The 16368-nt window shown below is 39.9% G+C and overlaps 2 protein-coding genes across 4 annotated transcripts in view; both read left to right on the forward strand.

The window, feature by feature from the left end:
• Positions 1–941, forward strand: part of plekha7b (pleckstrin homology domain containing, family A member 7b) — a 62304-nt gene extending 61363 nt beyond the window's left edge. For 2 of the 3 annotated variants that reach the window (XM_034560855.1, XM_034560865.1), the window contains one exon: positions 276–940. In XM_034560855.1, coding sequence (XP_034416746.1) covers positions 276–298 — 23 coding nt within the window. In that variant the 3' untranslated portion in view covers positions 299–940. Of the gene's footprint in view, positions 1–275 lie in introns of all 3 variants that reach the window. The other variant, XM_034560870.1, reaches the window with a different exon arrangement.
• Positions 942–8743: 7802 nt separating this feature from the next.
• Positions 8744–16368, forward strand: part of sox6 (SRY-box transcription factor 6) — a 125859-nt gene continuing 118234 nt past the window's right edge. The window contains exon 1 of the mRNA XM_034527901.1: positions 8744–8901. The gene's annotated coding sequence lies outside the window, so the exon portion shown is untranslated. The remainder of the gene's footprint in view (positions 8902–16368) is intronic.

A 16368-nucleotide genomic window follows, 5' to 3' on the forward strand; every position in this document is an offset into this window, starting at 1 on the left:
GATTTGGCTTCATTATATTGTGGTTGGTAGGAGAATCTAATGTTTGCTGATATTCTATATTATAAGGAAAACATATTTGACTAATGTTGCACATGGTTTGGTGGTACATGGACAGCAACAATGTCTTAGAAGGCATTCCTTTATTTGTGACTCCAAAACATAAATGAAAGTAAAACTCAAGTCATTTTGATATATTCTGCTGTTGTGGTTATCATGTATGTTCTGATATTTACTGTTCTTGTACTTACGTTGTCTTCTCTTTTATCACTTCACAGCTCAAGCAATTTTTGGACACTAAGGTGCTATTCCACAATGACAACAAACTATTGTATTCTGCAAGAAAAGGATTTTTGGACATTTACGTCTTTCCATACGCAGTACAAGAACTGCACTAAACATTGACATACTTGCTGAGGCTCACGCAGCATTGACTTCTTAAAATGTTTCCAGTTACTGAAAGCAAGAAGAAAATGGAAGACTTTGCAATGGGAGCTGCTGTGCTAATTATCTATGGAAACGTCTAACAAAGGTTAATCTCATAATAATATTTTCTACATGTTATTGCACTTTGAATTCTACACTGTATCATGTTTTCAAGATATCACTGAATGGCTATTACTTGCAGTGTGATTGCAACTGGGAACTTGTTTTTGTTTTTGTCAGGTACATATTGTTAATAACAAGGTACTAAATGTACATATTGTTAATAACAAGGTACTAAATGTGTCATGATGGTAGTATTTTTGTCAAAACTCAGATAATATTCTTACACCAAACCACTTGAAATATCATATGTATGTACCTGTAGCACTGCCAGTCCCCTTTTAGCTTGCCAAAATGAATTTTATTTTTGCTTACATCAGGATGAAAATAACCTTTAACATATTTTCTGTGTGACTGGGGAAGGTTGCACAATGGACATTTATATTTAAAAAAAATAATTAAAAAGGTGAATATTAAAGATATTAACACAATATAATTTTCCTTGCATATGGAATTATTTGTATTATTAGTATTTGTATTCTGATCTATCCGATGACAATATCACATCAGTCGCAAGAATAAAATGATATTGTGTTTAAAGGGAAATTCTATAATATATGACCTGTCCATGAGCAGCTTACACTGCTTTGTAATTCAAGAAAGGCAGCTTTTACTTAAATGATTAACTTTTAACCTAAAATAACCTTTGTTCTTTCTGATATTTCTCTGATGCGTTTATCGACCGCATCTTTATTCTAATCATGTACAAAGGAAAAGTACAAAATGTGCACTCATCATAGCTCCAAGATTCTCTTTGAACCTCCACATTGATTGCCTTGACCTATTAAACTTCATTCTATTATTTGAAAAGGGAACCAAACTATGTCATGCTCAAAGGAGGTGAGCCTTCAATACAAAAAAAGGCTTCTTGAAATGTTTCTTAAGTTCAAAGCTTTTTCCATCTCAAAAGGGCATTTTTAATTCGGTGTATTTTCAACCAAGAAGGTGGATACTAATAAATCTGGATTCTGAAGTACAGAATTCATATCTTTAAATCATGAACTATGTCTGCATTGCAATTGTAAAAGAAGCCCATGATAAATACATGTATTGACCTTCTGATTCAAAAAGAAAAGAATATAGAGGAAATGTTTTTCAACAGAAAGTGCGACGGTGCGATTATTACCAAATTCTGTGGTTTTCAACACAAATATTTATCATGTTACATTTATCACGAATCCCTGCGGAACATACATACGCTGATCAGATGTGATGCGCACACTTTAAATGGATACAGCGCCCACGCCTTCTTTTGCTTGTCTGATGGTGAGCCGTTGTGATGCGGCTGCCTCCCAAGTGACATCTTTATCTTTAATTGGAGAGTAATTACTTTCACTCGTCTGCATCGTAGTGCGCTTTGAAAACACCTGAGAGAGGAGGCTGCACCTCCCTCGGCAGCCACATCCTCCCTGCCTCCATCTCTCCTCCAGGATCGGGGCCCCACAGCGCCTGCTGGCCCTGGTGGCTAGGAGACCCATCACATCCTCTGTTCTGCTTATTTTGCAATAAAATGGGATTTTTTTTCCCTCCTCCTGCAAAAATTTCACCCAAGACCCTCCACTGAGAATTGTGGCATTTCCATGTATTGACGTTTGGCTGGTGGTTCATATACATTTGTTATTCTATGCTCTGGACTTCAAAGAGAATGAAAGAGGGCCTATTATGCTAATTGGGTCCTGCTCTGTTTAAGGCAATCAAGGCCTCACGCATTAATCTGTAACTAAATACTTCCTGGATTCACTGATGCAGAAAGACTAAGACACATTCTGTTCGGTTTCCTGACAGGGATGTTGCTACAGAGTAAAGATAAGATAGTAAGTAAGCAGCAGTAAATAAAATGTCTCATTTTACATCACTAAAGTAAGTGGGCCCCATGTCAATCTCTCAAGTTAAGTGGCAGTTAAATGCATCATAGGTTAAAGCTTTGCCTGTTGTTACTTTATTTGTCAGGTTTCCTTTCCTATGATGAGATCCTATTGAGACCATGCTGAGGAGTCTGACCTTGTACTCAGGTCTATATTGTTCACTGCTGTGTGTTACATATTCACACTTTTCCCTCGATGGGGGATGAGAACGGAGAAATCCTGCACTGATTCCCGATGATACATATTTCCATCACATAAATATTATTGTTACTTGGCGTGAATGTCTGAGGATTACAGTGGAAACACAGCCGGCACCTCCTTTGGGCACTGTGGGGATCCAGATTGTAGTGCAATTGTACAAATAGAAAACCAAGGAAGCCGATGCAATAGGTGCTTTGATTTCAAAATAGTATTTTATGCCGTTTTATCATTTTCAAGCTCCACATACGGTACATTTTTTAATATGTAAGAAATGGAATGGTGATTTGTTGAATAATTGAAGAGTTAGGAATCACTGAATATTCTTTCGAACGTGCGTGAGTGCTATAAAAAGAATAGAGAGAAGGCTGAATTACAGTTATGCTGCAGCACATTGACCAAACCATTTGCAGTAACTAAAACAATGCCTTTGTGCAAACTTTGATTTCAAAGGTTTTACAATTGCACTATCATTCGGGAGATGATACAAATGTAAAAATATTAAATATTGAATAATACGTTTACCTGCTTAATATATGGAACAGTAAAAGAACACAATTCCTTCAACATAAATGATTAAGTGTGTGTTGAGAAAGTGCTGTGTTACACTAAACAATGAATTAATCTCATGTCCCTTAAACGGAAGGCTTTTACAATACCTACAGTGAATTGGGCTTTTTGTACATAAAAGCAATTGCTTTGCAAATGAACCAAATGCCCCAAGGGCTCCTCTTTAATCTAGCAGCGTTGTGCACACACACACACACACACACACACACACACTGATCTAAGTGAAATGTGCTATGTGCAGTGAGTCAAACAGAGAGGCTACGCATGCATCTTTGGATCTACAGAGCGGGGATGTTTCATTCTATTTTTTAATTATTTTTTATATATCAGTAATACCAGTCAGATTAGACCATTACTTCAGATGCATTTTGATGAAATACAAAGGTTGTAGCTGCAAAACAAAAATGTGTACTTGTGTGTCAATTGCTGAAGAAGAGGAAGTTGTCACCTCACCAGATTCTTGATTGGGCCTTAAAAAACAAACAAACACAGAACCGGTAATGTATTTAGAAGTACATTGCATATACAGTACCATAAATAATTGGATTAGAGTATATATTCATGAGTACTACAGAGTTGATGTTATGTGCAGCTCGACAGGAACACTGGACCCAAACGCCGTCAACGATGGAAAAGCAACTTTATTGCTAAACAGGATTCTAAAAACAGGCTTCAAAAAACCAGGATACAAAACACGCACACAAGATCTTCCACGATCTAGACAAGACGAACCGACAAGGGGGAATGACATGAACAGGACTTAAATACAGAGGGCTGGTGCAGGTGATTAGACACAGGAGGAAACAATCAGGGACAGGGCAGACAATCACAGGGACAGGAAGTGAAGAGAAACAGAGGACACGAGAGACAAGGACTTCAAAATAAAACAGGAAACACGACAACGCTACAGATCCTGACAGTTGATATTTGTAGTACTACTGGCTCAGGCTGTATGATGGTGTCCCTGATAAGTATATAATTAAAATTGGCATGTTGCACTCCTTATTTCAACATGATTAATCAGTGGTTCTCTGTTAACTTGAAAGGAAATATTAGATCCTGACTAAACTTTGATGAAATCCAGAGTTACAAGTAAGAGATTTGGGTCAACTAATGAGAACAGAGCGTCCCACTTTGCAAGTCCAATTGGGAGAGAGGCGATATGCATGTATGCAAATAGTGGGAGAGTTAATTGCATATATTTGGCATTCAATAATGACTAAGTTGTGTTGGTTTGTGTCAGCGGTTGTGACCATTGGCAAGAGCTGATGGCAGGTCAGGATGTTCAGGAGTTTGTGTTGGGTTGTGTCATTTTTTGTCATTGAGGATCTCCTTAAACTACGTTACACATTAACATTTTTTATAGAGCATCCAAACCAAATCCCATACGATGCTTGAACAAGAGCTGGGTAACTGTTTACAAAGCAAGATCAACATATAGCCTTTATTTCTATTCAGAAACATAGACGTCTGTATTTCCACGAGCTCATCGCCTCTTGAGCTGAGGTCTGCTGCTATTCCGTCGCTTGTCATATAATAAAATGCCTGTAAACATAATGATAACGTAAAACAAGTGAAAAACAAAGGTGTGTCAGCTCGTCAAGACATTTATTTAAGTCAGGATGCATAGCGACACATGCTGATTAATAATATATAAATATATGAATTAAAGATATGCCTTGTTTAATAATACATATTTTTATGGGATTATGCACATATGCCAATATTTTATATCATAAAGTTAGAGTAAAGAATTATAGCAATTCTAAGATATTTATACACTGGGACCTAACAATTTTACAATGCGTTGTATGCTCACATGATCAGCAGCTTTACAACTGTTTATAAATGTATTTAAAACGTGATTATCCAGTATTTGATTACAAAAATGTTAAACCACGTTATTGAACATATATTATCTGTTGACCAGTGAGTTGACTATTCTATTATAACCTCTGCTGCTGTTATTATTAGTGATTTTTGTCCATCATTATTCCGCTTACTACTCTCATTATATTAATAATTTAGCTCATATGCATTGAATGTGTTTTAACTCTATTATGTTGATAACATTTTGAATTTTTGGCGACACAAAATAAATTGAAATTCAATTCAATTGAACAAAGACAAACACGTAACTAATGCCCATATAGCGGCATCATAGTGTGTTATGTGTGTAATAAACATCTATTGATAGTTTATAAAAGCTGAATTGGAGTAGCTGAATTGAGGGTCACACTCATAGGTTTAAAGTAGAACTCTTAAAATCTTCTACCTTTAGCTAATTGTGAATCCTCATTACAAATACAAATCCCTGTATTTCTGAGCATGAATCAGCTGCACACCTTTGAAACCTGCTCTGTCTGCACTGTAATCAAAGCAGCATCCCCCCCCCCCCCCACACACACACTCCATCCTCACTCACTGACTGAATGGTGTTCTCTAATTAACCATGCAGAACAGGAGAAGAACACATGTTAATTTAATGTAACAAAAATGTTGATTTTTATGCACTCTCCTTTTCAAATATTTATGGGCTTGACTTGAATTTCAAGATGCATCAAAGACTCACAGGGTATGCAAATGTGTCTGCCTTACCCCCCAACAAGTTGCACTGTCTTTTGCTCTCCGTGCGGGCGTCATGCACTCTACCATCTGAGCTCTGAAGAGGAAGAAGCCCTTACAGTCACCTCCAGAAATAATCATATAAACTTGTGTTTTGAGAACTATCATGGCACCCGCTGGCACCTGCTCAGCTGCACCCATAAGTAATCATCTTTCAATGTTAGCCTGGTGGTAAACCCCACAATAGGCAAATACAATGAGTCATGTCTATTTTTGTTTTTACAGATACAAAAAACAACATTTTTAAAGCAGCAATGCAAAGCACAAGCATTTAAATGAAATGATTTCACTGCTAAGATGCACTCTTTACAATGAGCCTGTGTAATAGGCTGAGTGTTGTGATCCAAATTCTCTGGTTTGGTCTTTATTACAGTCATCTGCTTTCTGCAGGCAGGAGGATTTCTGCCGGTGTTTCTCACAGTGGCCAAAAGGTGGCGTATGAGCCACGTAAAACACGCATCTCAGTGGCTGTACGTCCGCTCCCGAGGACACCACACACTGAGCGCATATGAATCATCATGCATGGATCTGAAAAATAGAAAGGTCTGACTGTTGCAAGAGTATGTATAATTTAACCATGCGTGCTTCACTGTGTGTGAGTTGTTTTGTTGGTCAAATAGGTGACACGTGTTATGGTTTCACATTTGTCCAATAAGAGTCCGCAGACCTGCAGACGGCAAAAGTTTCTTTCGGAAAGGTAAGGTCCTTTCTTTACTCTCTTTCTCCTTTTTTTCTCTCAAGCAAATTTCACCAGGGAAATGAACCCACGTTCTCACTGCAAAAAAAGAAGGGGAATTAAAACTTAAAGCTAAAAGGAAAATTAATTCAGGCGTATTGGACATTGTGTGATACTCCTTGATGGAGATGTGGTGCGTTTTATTTCCCCTTGAACAAAAAAAGGGAGGGGGGGGGGGGGGCGCACGGGAGTCTGAGCTGATACGGTGTTGTGGATGAGTTGTGTGGCCAATTCTCTCTCTCTCTCTCTCTCTCTCTCTCTCTCTCTCTCTCTCTCTCTCTCTGTGTGTCACTCACTCCTTTTCTTTCTCTGCTTCTCCCTCTTGTAGCTCTATGTGACTCTGCAGTTAACAATCAGAATTTCTTCCTGCTGTCTCCTCTCTTTGTAAGTAACTTTCTTATTTATATTGTGTGATCCCTGATATTCTGCTGTTATGACACTTAAGACATGTTGAATATCGGTGTTATATTGAGTGTTGTAATGTGTAGTGGGCTTTTTTTTTTTTACTTGTCATAAAATGCTGCTGCTGATTTCTAGATTACAACTTTTTCCGTCAGCTGTCTCTTTCTCATGTCTTTCTATTCGGACCATTCTCTGATTTCTAAACGTTCCTATCGTACTTTATTTGGTGTGTTTGACATGTTTGGGCCTCCTCCAAACTCAGCTGATAATTTCAAACACATGCTCATTCAGTGCAGAAAAGTGTCTAATTGTAAAAGCGTCTGTTTCCGCGACTGATCCTGGGACAGCCGCTGGACTGCTGCTTTAATTTCAGATGTCAAACGGATCTGTTTCAATACACAAAACAGGATTTATTGAAATCAATTTAATCAGTCTAACATATAACAGTAACTGAGTATACAATAACGTACTGGTGTAACGCATTGACTCTTTTAGTTATAGCTAACGTTATATCTATATCTAAACACGCTTTTGAGATTTTATTTAAAAAAAAAAATAATATTTATCAATAGATGAAAGTTAAATTGGGATGTGGAAAATAAGGCATTCACTAGTGACATTACACACGCACACACAAAAACACACACACGCACACACAAACGCACACACACACACGCACACATTACATGTTCGTTTTTACACACGAATATTTTTTTAATTTCTAAAATCTATTAATCTTAATTGTATGCCTCTGAAAACTGTCCCCTTCATGAGTTTTGTTTTATTTAAATTATTTTGTATCATATTTTTTATGTAATAATTTGTTTATCTAATGATAAATAAACGGCATTAAAACAAATCTTAAACGCCCGGCATACCGAGAGGAACGTATATATTGGATGTACTTTTTGTTGGATAATCTCTAAAAAAATAATTATTTTAAATTCTAGAAAAGATGAAAAACTCCATGCAATTTGCCAATTTCAGAAGCTGGGAGATATATGCGTTGTGTGTAGATTAAAATGTCTTGACATAAAAAAGTTATAAGAGAAAACAATTGTATGTATATAGGTGCTGATTTAATTGTTTCGCACGAGTATGAACTCCTCTTACAAGGTTTCTCACATGCTCTCATTAACTCATGTCAGCTGGGCCTATTCTTCTCTAAATAAACGGTCATTTTAAAACATTTGTACTGAAGTTGGAAGGGTCAGTGCGTTATTTGTCCTCCGACAAAAGAAATAAAAAGTGTGACTGTGCCACTAAAAAGGAAAGTGCAGCTTCTTTAGAAAGGAAACAAAGTCATCCTTAACTTTGCAGTCGCTGCACCTGTAAGATATGTTCATTTAAGTAAGCCTATTAAAGTGACTAAACTACGGGCACAACCATCCTCCCTTTCTCCACTTTCATTTCGCCACAACTCTCTCTCTCCCTCTCTCTCTCTCGCGTGCGTCTCTTGTCTGGGAGGAGGAGGGGGGAGTCCTGCCTCTTTGCCTTCCTCAGATCAATGCCCTGGCCACTCACTTTCTGATGTTGCACGACGGGAAATGCTTTGAATACTCGCGACATGGCTGCGCGCATTGATTGCCAAGATTGACAGCAGCTCTACCCATCGTCTTCTCTTGTCTGAGCGAGAGAGAGGGAGAGAGACAGAGAGACAGAGAGAGAGAGAGACAGAGAGAGAGAGGGAGAGAGAGAGAGGGAGAGAGAGCGAGAGAGAGAGAGAGGGAGGGGGGGGGGGATGAAGAACAGATAGGCGAACAACAAAAGGTACTTGTAGTTTCGGACAGCTGAACTTCACAGAGAGTGAACGGGCTCCCTCGCATGGCCCCGAGTGAGCAGACTTAAGTTGCCGCTGAACACACAGCAGCTCAGTGGTCATTCTCTAGTGTAGCTAGTCTAGTGGTGTTTACGGCCGAGAAAGGACGCGTACACATCTCCTCCACGGCTCAGGTCATCAAGGTAAAGAACACGTTTGGCTCTACTTTTCCACATGCTGTTCTATGTCGTCCTGATATGTTCACTTTGTGTCGTATTGCTGATTCGTAAAAGTCGAGCGCGCGCTGTCAGTGAACTGGTCCCCGGCACTGCGCGTGCGTTTCTCTTTACACGATTCTTTTTTAGAAAAGTTATTTAAGTGGCTGCGCTGACACGGGTTCAGCACATTGTGTAACTGGGGAGGAGGACCGACAAACTTTCAGTTGTTGCGATTGTTTGGTGCGTCGCGTTCAACCCACAACAAGCGGAGTAACACGCGAGACGAGAGAGGCGCGATGCAGGAGCTCGGGTTCACCTCACAACTGGTGAATGCGCGTTAAACTCAACATCGGAACTTCCTCCAAACTCAACTCTCGAGAGCACCTAAACCAACTCTGAAGGTTTGAAATCCCGTTTATTTATTATTTTGTTCCCCTCTTTGTTTATTTCAGCAGCGTGAAGCCGCGCGAGCCGCTGGCTGTTCAGCGTCAACCGAGCGGGACTTAACGGCTGTCACCGAGCTCGTGTTCATTAAACTCGAGGCGATTCTTTGGAACTGTTGGAGATGTAATGGTTGACAGTGCTCTCGTGTTTGTGTTTACACGTCCCGTAACTTTCTGGTGCTGGTGGCAGTTTCCCTTCTGTCCACAACGCAGTCCTCTTCATTGAGGACGATGTGCGCGCGCCCCGGTAGGTTTCCTCTCTGCCCGCGAGGTGGACAAGTTCATTTGAAGCTGTCGCGCGTCTCTCATTATACTGTTACACATTTCGGGGCTTTTATTGTTCCTCATTTTATTTTTGTCTGTGTGTTTTATGTCTAAAGCTCAGTTTCTGGCCACCTTGTAGCCTGGGAAATTCTTCTCCCTTAACTTTCTCGGGAGGTCAGGGTAATTGACCTTTAAAGAATGCATACGCCATAAATTAAATTCAACAATCGCAAGGCTTGTCCATTTAAAGAAGATGCACTTGAACAGACACTTTTCCTTTTAAGTCTCTGGCGCTGCGCGCGCCTGGACTGAACAAACTGATTTCCATTTGAAAAGTGCAAATATACTTAACAAGGGTTATTTTGTTCTCTCTTACATTCAGACATATTTAAACTGTAAGACAATTCCTGAAATTAATCATCTGGCCTTTTAAATAGAAATATATCAGTTTAGATATTTTACAGCATAATATAAACTTTGGTCTATTTTTTTGTGTGTGTTTGGAAATCACACACACATAATATATACATATATATATATGATGTCCATTAGGACATATATTAATGTTGCACAAAATTGATAAATAATAATTTCCAGATTTACCATTAATGTGAGACTAAGTGAAATTTCCGTGATGGAGCGTGATATTGGCAGCGCGGAGATTGCCCCTCATCTGAAGACGTTTCCCAAAATTAGACACACTGCCGGTGCGCAACAACGAGCCGCCTCCAGCCGCTGCGTTGGTTTTGACAACCTTTTCACCACAAGAGAATCCGTTATGACAACACTGGAAACTTTCTCAAATTGAAATGGGCTGTTGTGCCTTTTTCTTCTATTTATTAAAACAAACGCAGCACGTGAGTTTTGTGACCACACAAATAACGCACCTGTGGCGAATGAAGGAAAAAGGATCTCTTCTCAAAAGTGCTCCAATAAAAAGCCCCACGCGGGTCATTCTCCGCGGTGTCGCAGTAAAGTGGTGACCCTTTGAACAGTTGCTCTTTCTGGAGCTCTGAACGCACGTTTCCTCATAAGGTGAGGCGGTTCTGGAGACCAAATGCGAGTCTAAATGGCACATTTATAATTAGACTGTCCATTCAGCACATTGTCCCGATTACTATACAGGGACTCTCGGCTGTGTCTCTATAAGAGTTTGTCTCAGACGGCTGGTGCCGCTCAGTCAGAGAGAAAAGCGGCTCCAGCCCTTTGATTCCACACAACCGCACTTGCTCCTATTTAACATCCATCACTTCATTTGGCGCATGCAGGGAAACTATACCTGCATCTTCACGGACCGCCTTCTTCTTTTCCACATGCATCTGCGGTTGTTACACACAACTTACATGTGCATTTTAATAATTGGAGAGATGGGAAGTGTCACTTATATATTAGGCACATATTTCTTGCTCTTTAATAATCAATGTTGCCTGGAAATGATGCGCTTTTTATTTTTTATTCAAAAACTAAAGATTGGTAATTTGTTGGTGTGTGATACTTAACAGAACTGCAAGGCAATAATATCAAAATCATCTTATTTCATACTGACTGGCCTTGCACATTCTCTGTATTTTCAAGGACTAATCTGCAGGTTGGATCTTGAGCTTTTTAAAAAGCAAGACTGAGAAAAGCAGCATTTCCAACCTGGAGTCAGCATAAGATATTTACTCGCTGTCGTTGAGTATAAGTTCAAAGATTTTTAGGACTTTCATTTGGCATGAAGGGAGAAGCCACCCGGCTCACTTGTCTAAACACATCCTGCACTCTGTCCAAGTCCAATGTCTCCCGTGTTGCAAGAGCAGCGTTGCTGCTGTGAATCTCGTCTTTTTCGTCATTATTCATTGCGATGAGAGCCTTTCTTTATTATTTATTTTATTGAGTGGAAGAGAAACGTTGTGGATGAGCCCATCTTAGAATGAGTTTAGACTGAGTGCCACGAGCTAAACTGACTTGTTCTGACTTGAGCTCTACTTCCAACTGTCCTCATCATCTAGGATATATTTGTTTAAACTAAGCTCTTGTGCCAACAATTAGGAGCTCAAAGAAGTCAGGGGAGGGAAAGAGATTCAAAAAGAACAGTGCACTATATTATATTGCTTTAGTATTTTGTCTTTTTCTCACCTTAAATGTGCACATTGATTACGCTTCTGTGTTATTTTTGACGCTATTTACAAAGGAAGCAAATCTGATAATTTTATTCCCAGTTTACAGCTGGGAATTTGTATTACAACTGTAACTCACAGTGATGTGAAATGAAAGTGCTGGTTTCTGTAGGTTATATTCCAACCGTTTTACTCTACCAGACAGAATTATTTCAAATTACAAGCAAATCCAACTACTTATACGATGATTTCTCAGCAATGTGATCATATATAATAGTGGCGTATTGTTAGTTGCAGTTAGAGCCGACAATATTAATAATATGTGTAACACTGAAGATTATTCAATGCAAAGTTCTGAAGAGGATGCATCAGTCTCTCTCGACCTAGACATATACATTTTTTATAAAACTGTCATTGTTTTTTAGTGTGTGTGTGTGTGTGTGTATGAGTGAGCCCCTGTGCGCCTTGGCTTGTGTGCGTGCCTGACGGATACTTTCCCTCTCTCAGATATTTTGCAAGAGAAGGTCTTTGCTCTTTACACGGATAAAAACTACTGTTGCTTTTGATTTGAAACGTCAAAATGCAAAAAGCCGCTCGGTCTCTCCCAACCAGATGTGTGTTAGACCGCAAAACTGAGACCTTACACATCATGTTGTCTTTCCATATATTCTGTGTTCTTTTTTCGTTCCAAGTGACAGGGCGCTGCTGGGAGGGAGGGGGTGGTACACACAGGTACTAGTCTCCCTCTCTTTGTGGTAGTGGAGGGAGCACGGAGACCTGATTATAAACAAGTTGAGAGGAGGTAAACAACAGCAGGCCTGGTAAAGGTAGAGGAGGGGGGCAGCAGAAGGGTGGAGGACTGCAGGAGATAATAAATGTGGCAGCACATGTTGTGACATCTGTCTTTCTAAGTGTTATCTAATTTGCTGTAGAATATTTCAACAATGATCAAAACTGATGGGAACATGCATTAGCTTTTTTTTTCTTTTCTTTTTTGTAATTCAACAAGAAGTTTCTGACAAGTTAGTAACATGTCACCTCTTTCCTTCACACAACACTGTAATTAGGCAGTATTCTGTATAATGAATGCATGAGTGCTTTGGATTTTGGATCGTGGCTTAAAGAAAGCATGGTGCAGACGTGCTCTCTTTGGACAAAGGGGAGCTGTGCTTGTACACAAGGAAAGTGTGGCTTGTCTCAGTTTGCACCATTGTCACTTCTTGTAGAAGAGAAATAGGGATGACATTAGTGGCCAACTGGGTCATCAGGGCCGGACATCACCTCTACAAAAGTCAACATCTTCCAGGAAAAGCTTTGAGGAAGTGGAGACAGAGAGACTAGAATCTCAAGTATTTATATTTCATCAAGGTTTCTCTATGTCAAAGATTATAGAAACAAATGGCACCTATGTGCGCCAGCATTTACTGAACATTGACAAGGCCGGGGCAGATTTTACGGCTCTGTTAGATCTGTGTCCCTCTGGCTGCTGTAAGTGAACAGTATTGCTGACATTAAAGCATTACAGATGAAAAAAAAATCTAAATATGTGTATCTTCACAGGAACTGCATAATTGCACAAGTAACCTAAGTGGCCCATTTTGATCTGTATCATTCACTCTCCGACAAAAAATGTTTTTCTCAAAATAATTGGACATTTTCTTTTAGTCTATAGCATAGTTGTGCATAATTAACTTTGATTTCCAGTGCAACAGTCTAGGCTATGGTAAGTAGCCTCTGTTGATATCTTTTTTTAATTGTTATTTTTTATTACACATTAATATGTAGAATTAATTGGTGGCTGCATGTTTGTGAGTTTGTGACATAGGTCTGGGACTGTAATCAGGTGGAGGAATTAGTCGGGCTCATTGTTTTTTATGAACCAGATGAAGATTTGTACAGTGGCTGTGTGATACTATGGCAGCCTTTATTTCCATATCAAAGAGACACACAGTGCAGCCGGGCAGTAATTATAATGTGGTGGATTTTAGAGTCCCTGCACATGTGCACATACACACACACACACACACACTCACACTCACACACACTCTCTCTCCCTCACACAGGCATGGGGACACAAGTGAGTACGAACACACACACAGAGCATATGGACCAAGACTGAGAGCTGTCAGGTTGTGTGAAAAGAGTGCAGGTGCTTGAAACTGAATTTTAAACCAACACTCATGTTGGTCCATCTTCCTTTTGCAGACATTTGGGTACATAATCAAGGGCAAGTTTTTTTTTACTTTTCTTTTTTTTTGTGGCAACCATTTGCTAGCTACAGTTTGAGAAAGCCGTGCATTCATTATTATACTCTGCAGTTGAACTGACCTCAAATAAGTCACAAAGAAATTATGCTTATTTATCAATCTATTAACTTTTCTTGGATAGATATACTGTCTATAATTGATTGTGCGAGTGACCTTGCTGCTGAATGCTGAGACTATTGAAAAGAAAAAGAGAAAGAAGCTGTGATCTTTTGCCCCGAGTGATTTCTGTCCTTGTAGAATTGGAGAAGCTCTGAAGACCTGAGATTGAGTCTTGTGAGTGAACAAGGGAAAAGAGATTAGTGTAATGTGGACTTTTGCGCTGCTGTGACACAAAAGCGTCACAACAAGCCTTTTTTCCTTGTGAGCCCCCCCGCCCCCATTGTGCTTGGATCAGGTCCTCCCATGGGCAAGCCACTGCCTCAGAGGGAGCGTTAAAGGACTCTGTGAAAATATCACTTGAACCAACACGGGCAGCTGGGACTCTGAGAATATTTATGTAAAATAATGTGAAAGAAGGCCTTAAACCTCTTTCACTCATATGGGAGAAGTAGCACAATTATAGCCTTGAGCATATACCGTATTTGAATTTCCTATTTGTTATGAATAACCCTGTTGAAGGCAGCAGTTATTTTTGTAACCATGTTACACAGGTCTCCACTGTCTGTAAAATCTGAACGATTAGACATTATCCAGTTCGTGGAGCTCGACAGCCGGCTTGGTATCTGCCAGCGTGATCTGACATGAGATATACAATATGCTCCATAGTTGTGACTAAGCCAGCCACTCCGGCTTCTTTACTCTGCGGTCAGGAGCTGTTTTGTTGGCACACAATAAATGTTGTTGGATCAGATTGGCAACTTACTTTCTGTGTGCACATTTGTGTGTGTGTGTGTGCACTGTGATGCAGAATGCTTGTCCAGATATTTTAGTTTGATTGACAAGGGTCTGAGACAGCATATCTTGCGTATATACACTGTTTTCTAAATGTTGATTAAGAGCTCAGTTCAGCTTAAACGTGTTGATATTACATTGTTGAAGACAGGCCTCAAAACTAAAACCTACTTTGTCTTTGTTGCCGCTGAATTCCAAACCCTCTTTGGATGGAAACAACCACTTGCATCATGGAGCAGCCACTGTGACATCTAAAACAGGCGAGGAAGTTATGGAAAAGAAAGGACGTATTGGGCCCGAAATCAGATTCCCAACAGTTTTTCCTCTGGAAAATGCTAATGTGCAATGCCAAAAATAAATCAAAGTGACAAAGACGGAGGGTGGGGGAAGAGATGGAAAGGGTCTTGTGGCTAAAGTTTTGATGAAGTAAACCATATATCTCTTGTTGCCGGGGTCTTTTGTTTCCTTTCTGCATAACTTCTTTTTACACTGACTTGGATGTGTTACAAGGCGTTGCCATTAATGTGCATTATGAGAAAATGGCTTCAGCAGACCCAACCACAATCTCTCTCTCTTTCTCTCTCTCTTTGAGTAAAGGAAGGGGGGTGTTTAGACCCTGCTATTGAAAAGATGGGTTAAGAGCAGGTTTTCTTAGACTCTCTGAGACTAAAAACTGCACAAATAATGATGTTGGTGTTCATGTTGCCTCAGAACCATCTGATGTGTAAGTAGATCAAACTCCGTCTCCTTTGGTCTAAGAAATAGATTTGTATCCTTTCCCGCACATAGTGAATAATTCATGGTGGTAAAATTAGTTTTTTCAAGGTGGTCGAGAATACTCATTGTACTTATTGGGTGGAAATATACGCAGTCGAAGCATCGTCAAACTTTTTCCCCTTTCATTAGTTTCCAAATGGCACATTTTCCTACTCTCATCAGTGCTGGTGGATAGTGAGTACTGGAGCAACTTCATCTATCCCGCTGCCGACTTGTAAGACTGTTGGAAAATATGAACTTTCAGTTTAAACCAAATTGAAATTAACAGTCATCCGCTGGTTCTTTGAGGGTCCAGGGTCTAGAAGTGCACTTAAGAAACCCCTGGTTGATTCAACTGCACATTTCTAAGCAAGATTCAGCTTCAGTGAGGGAAGCCTGACCCGGAGCACAAAGAATAAAGCCAAAGAAAGTACCGTCTGTGATAATCACTTTCTTGAATGGGACTAAAAAAAGAGAAATCCACTGAAATGATAGAGACAGCCTGTGGTTTGGCCAATGCAGTACATTTCCCATGAGCCTCTTTGACAATCTGAGGGGATAGCCACTCTGGCACACGCCACCCACCCACATACAATATATACACACCCGCACACGGTGTGCTGTTTCTGCCAGGTAGTACGGGTGTAGATTCCTCTGAGAGGAGGGTTGTCCTAGGGAGGATGATTGGCAGGAGGTAGGTGAGGACTCCACTGAGGGGGGCCAGTGGACGAG

Source organism: Cyclopterus lumpus, chromosome 3 (genome assembly GCF_009769545.1).
Source record: "Cyclopterus lumpus isolate fCycLum1 chromosome 3, fCycLum1.pri, whole genome shotgun sequence".
Taxonomy (NCBI): Eukaryota; Metazoa; Chordata; class Actinopteri; order Perciformes; family Cyclopteridae; genus Cyclopterus; species Cyclopterus lumpus.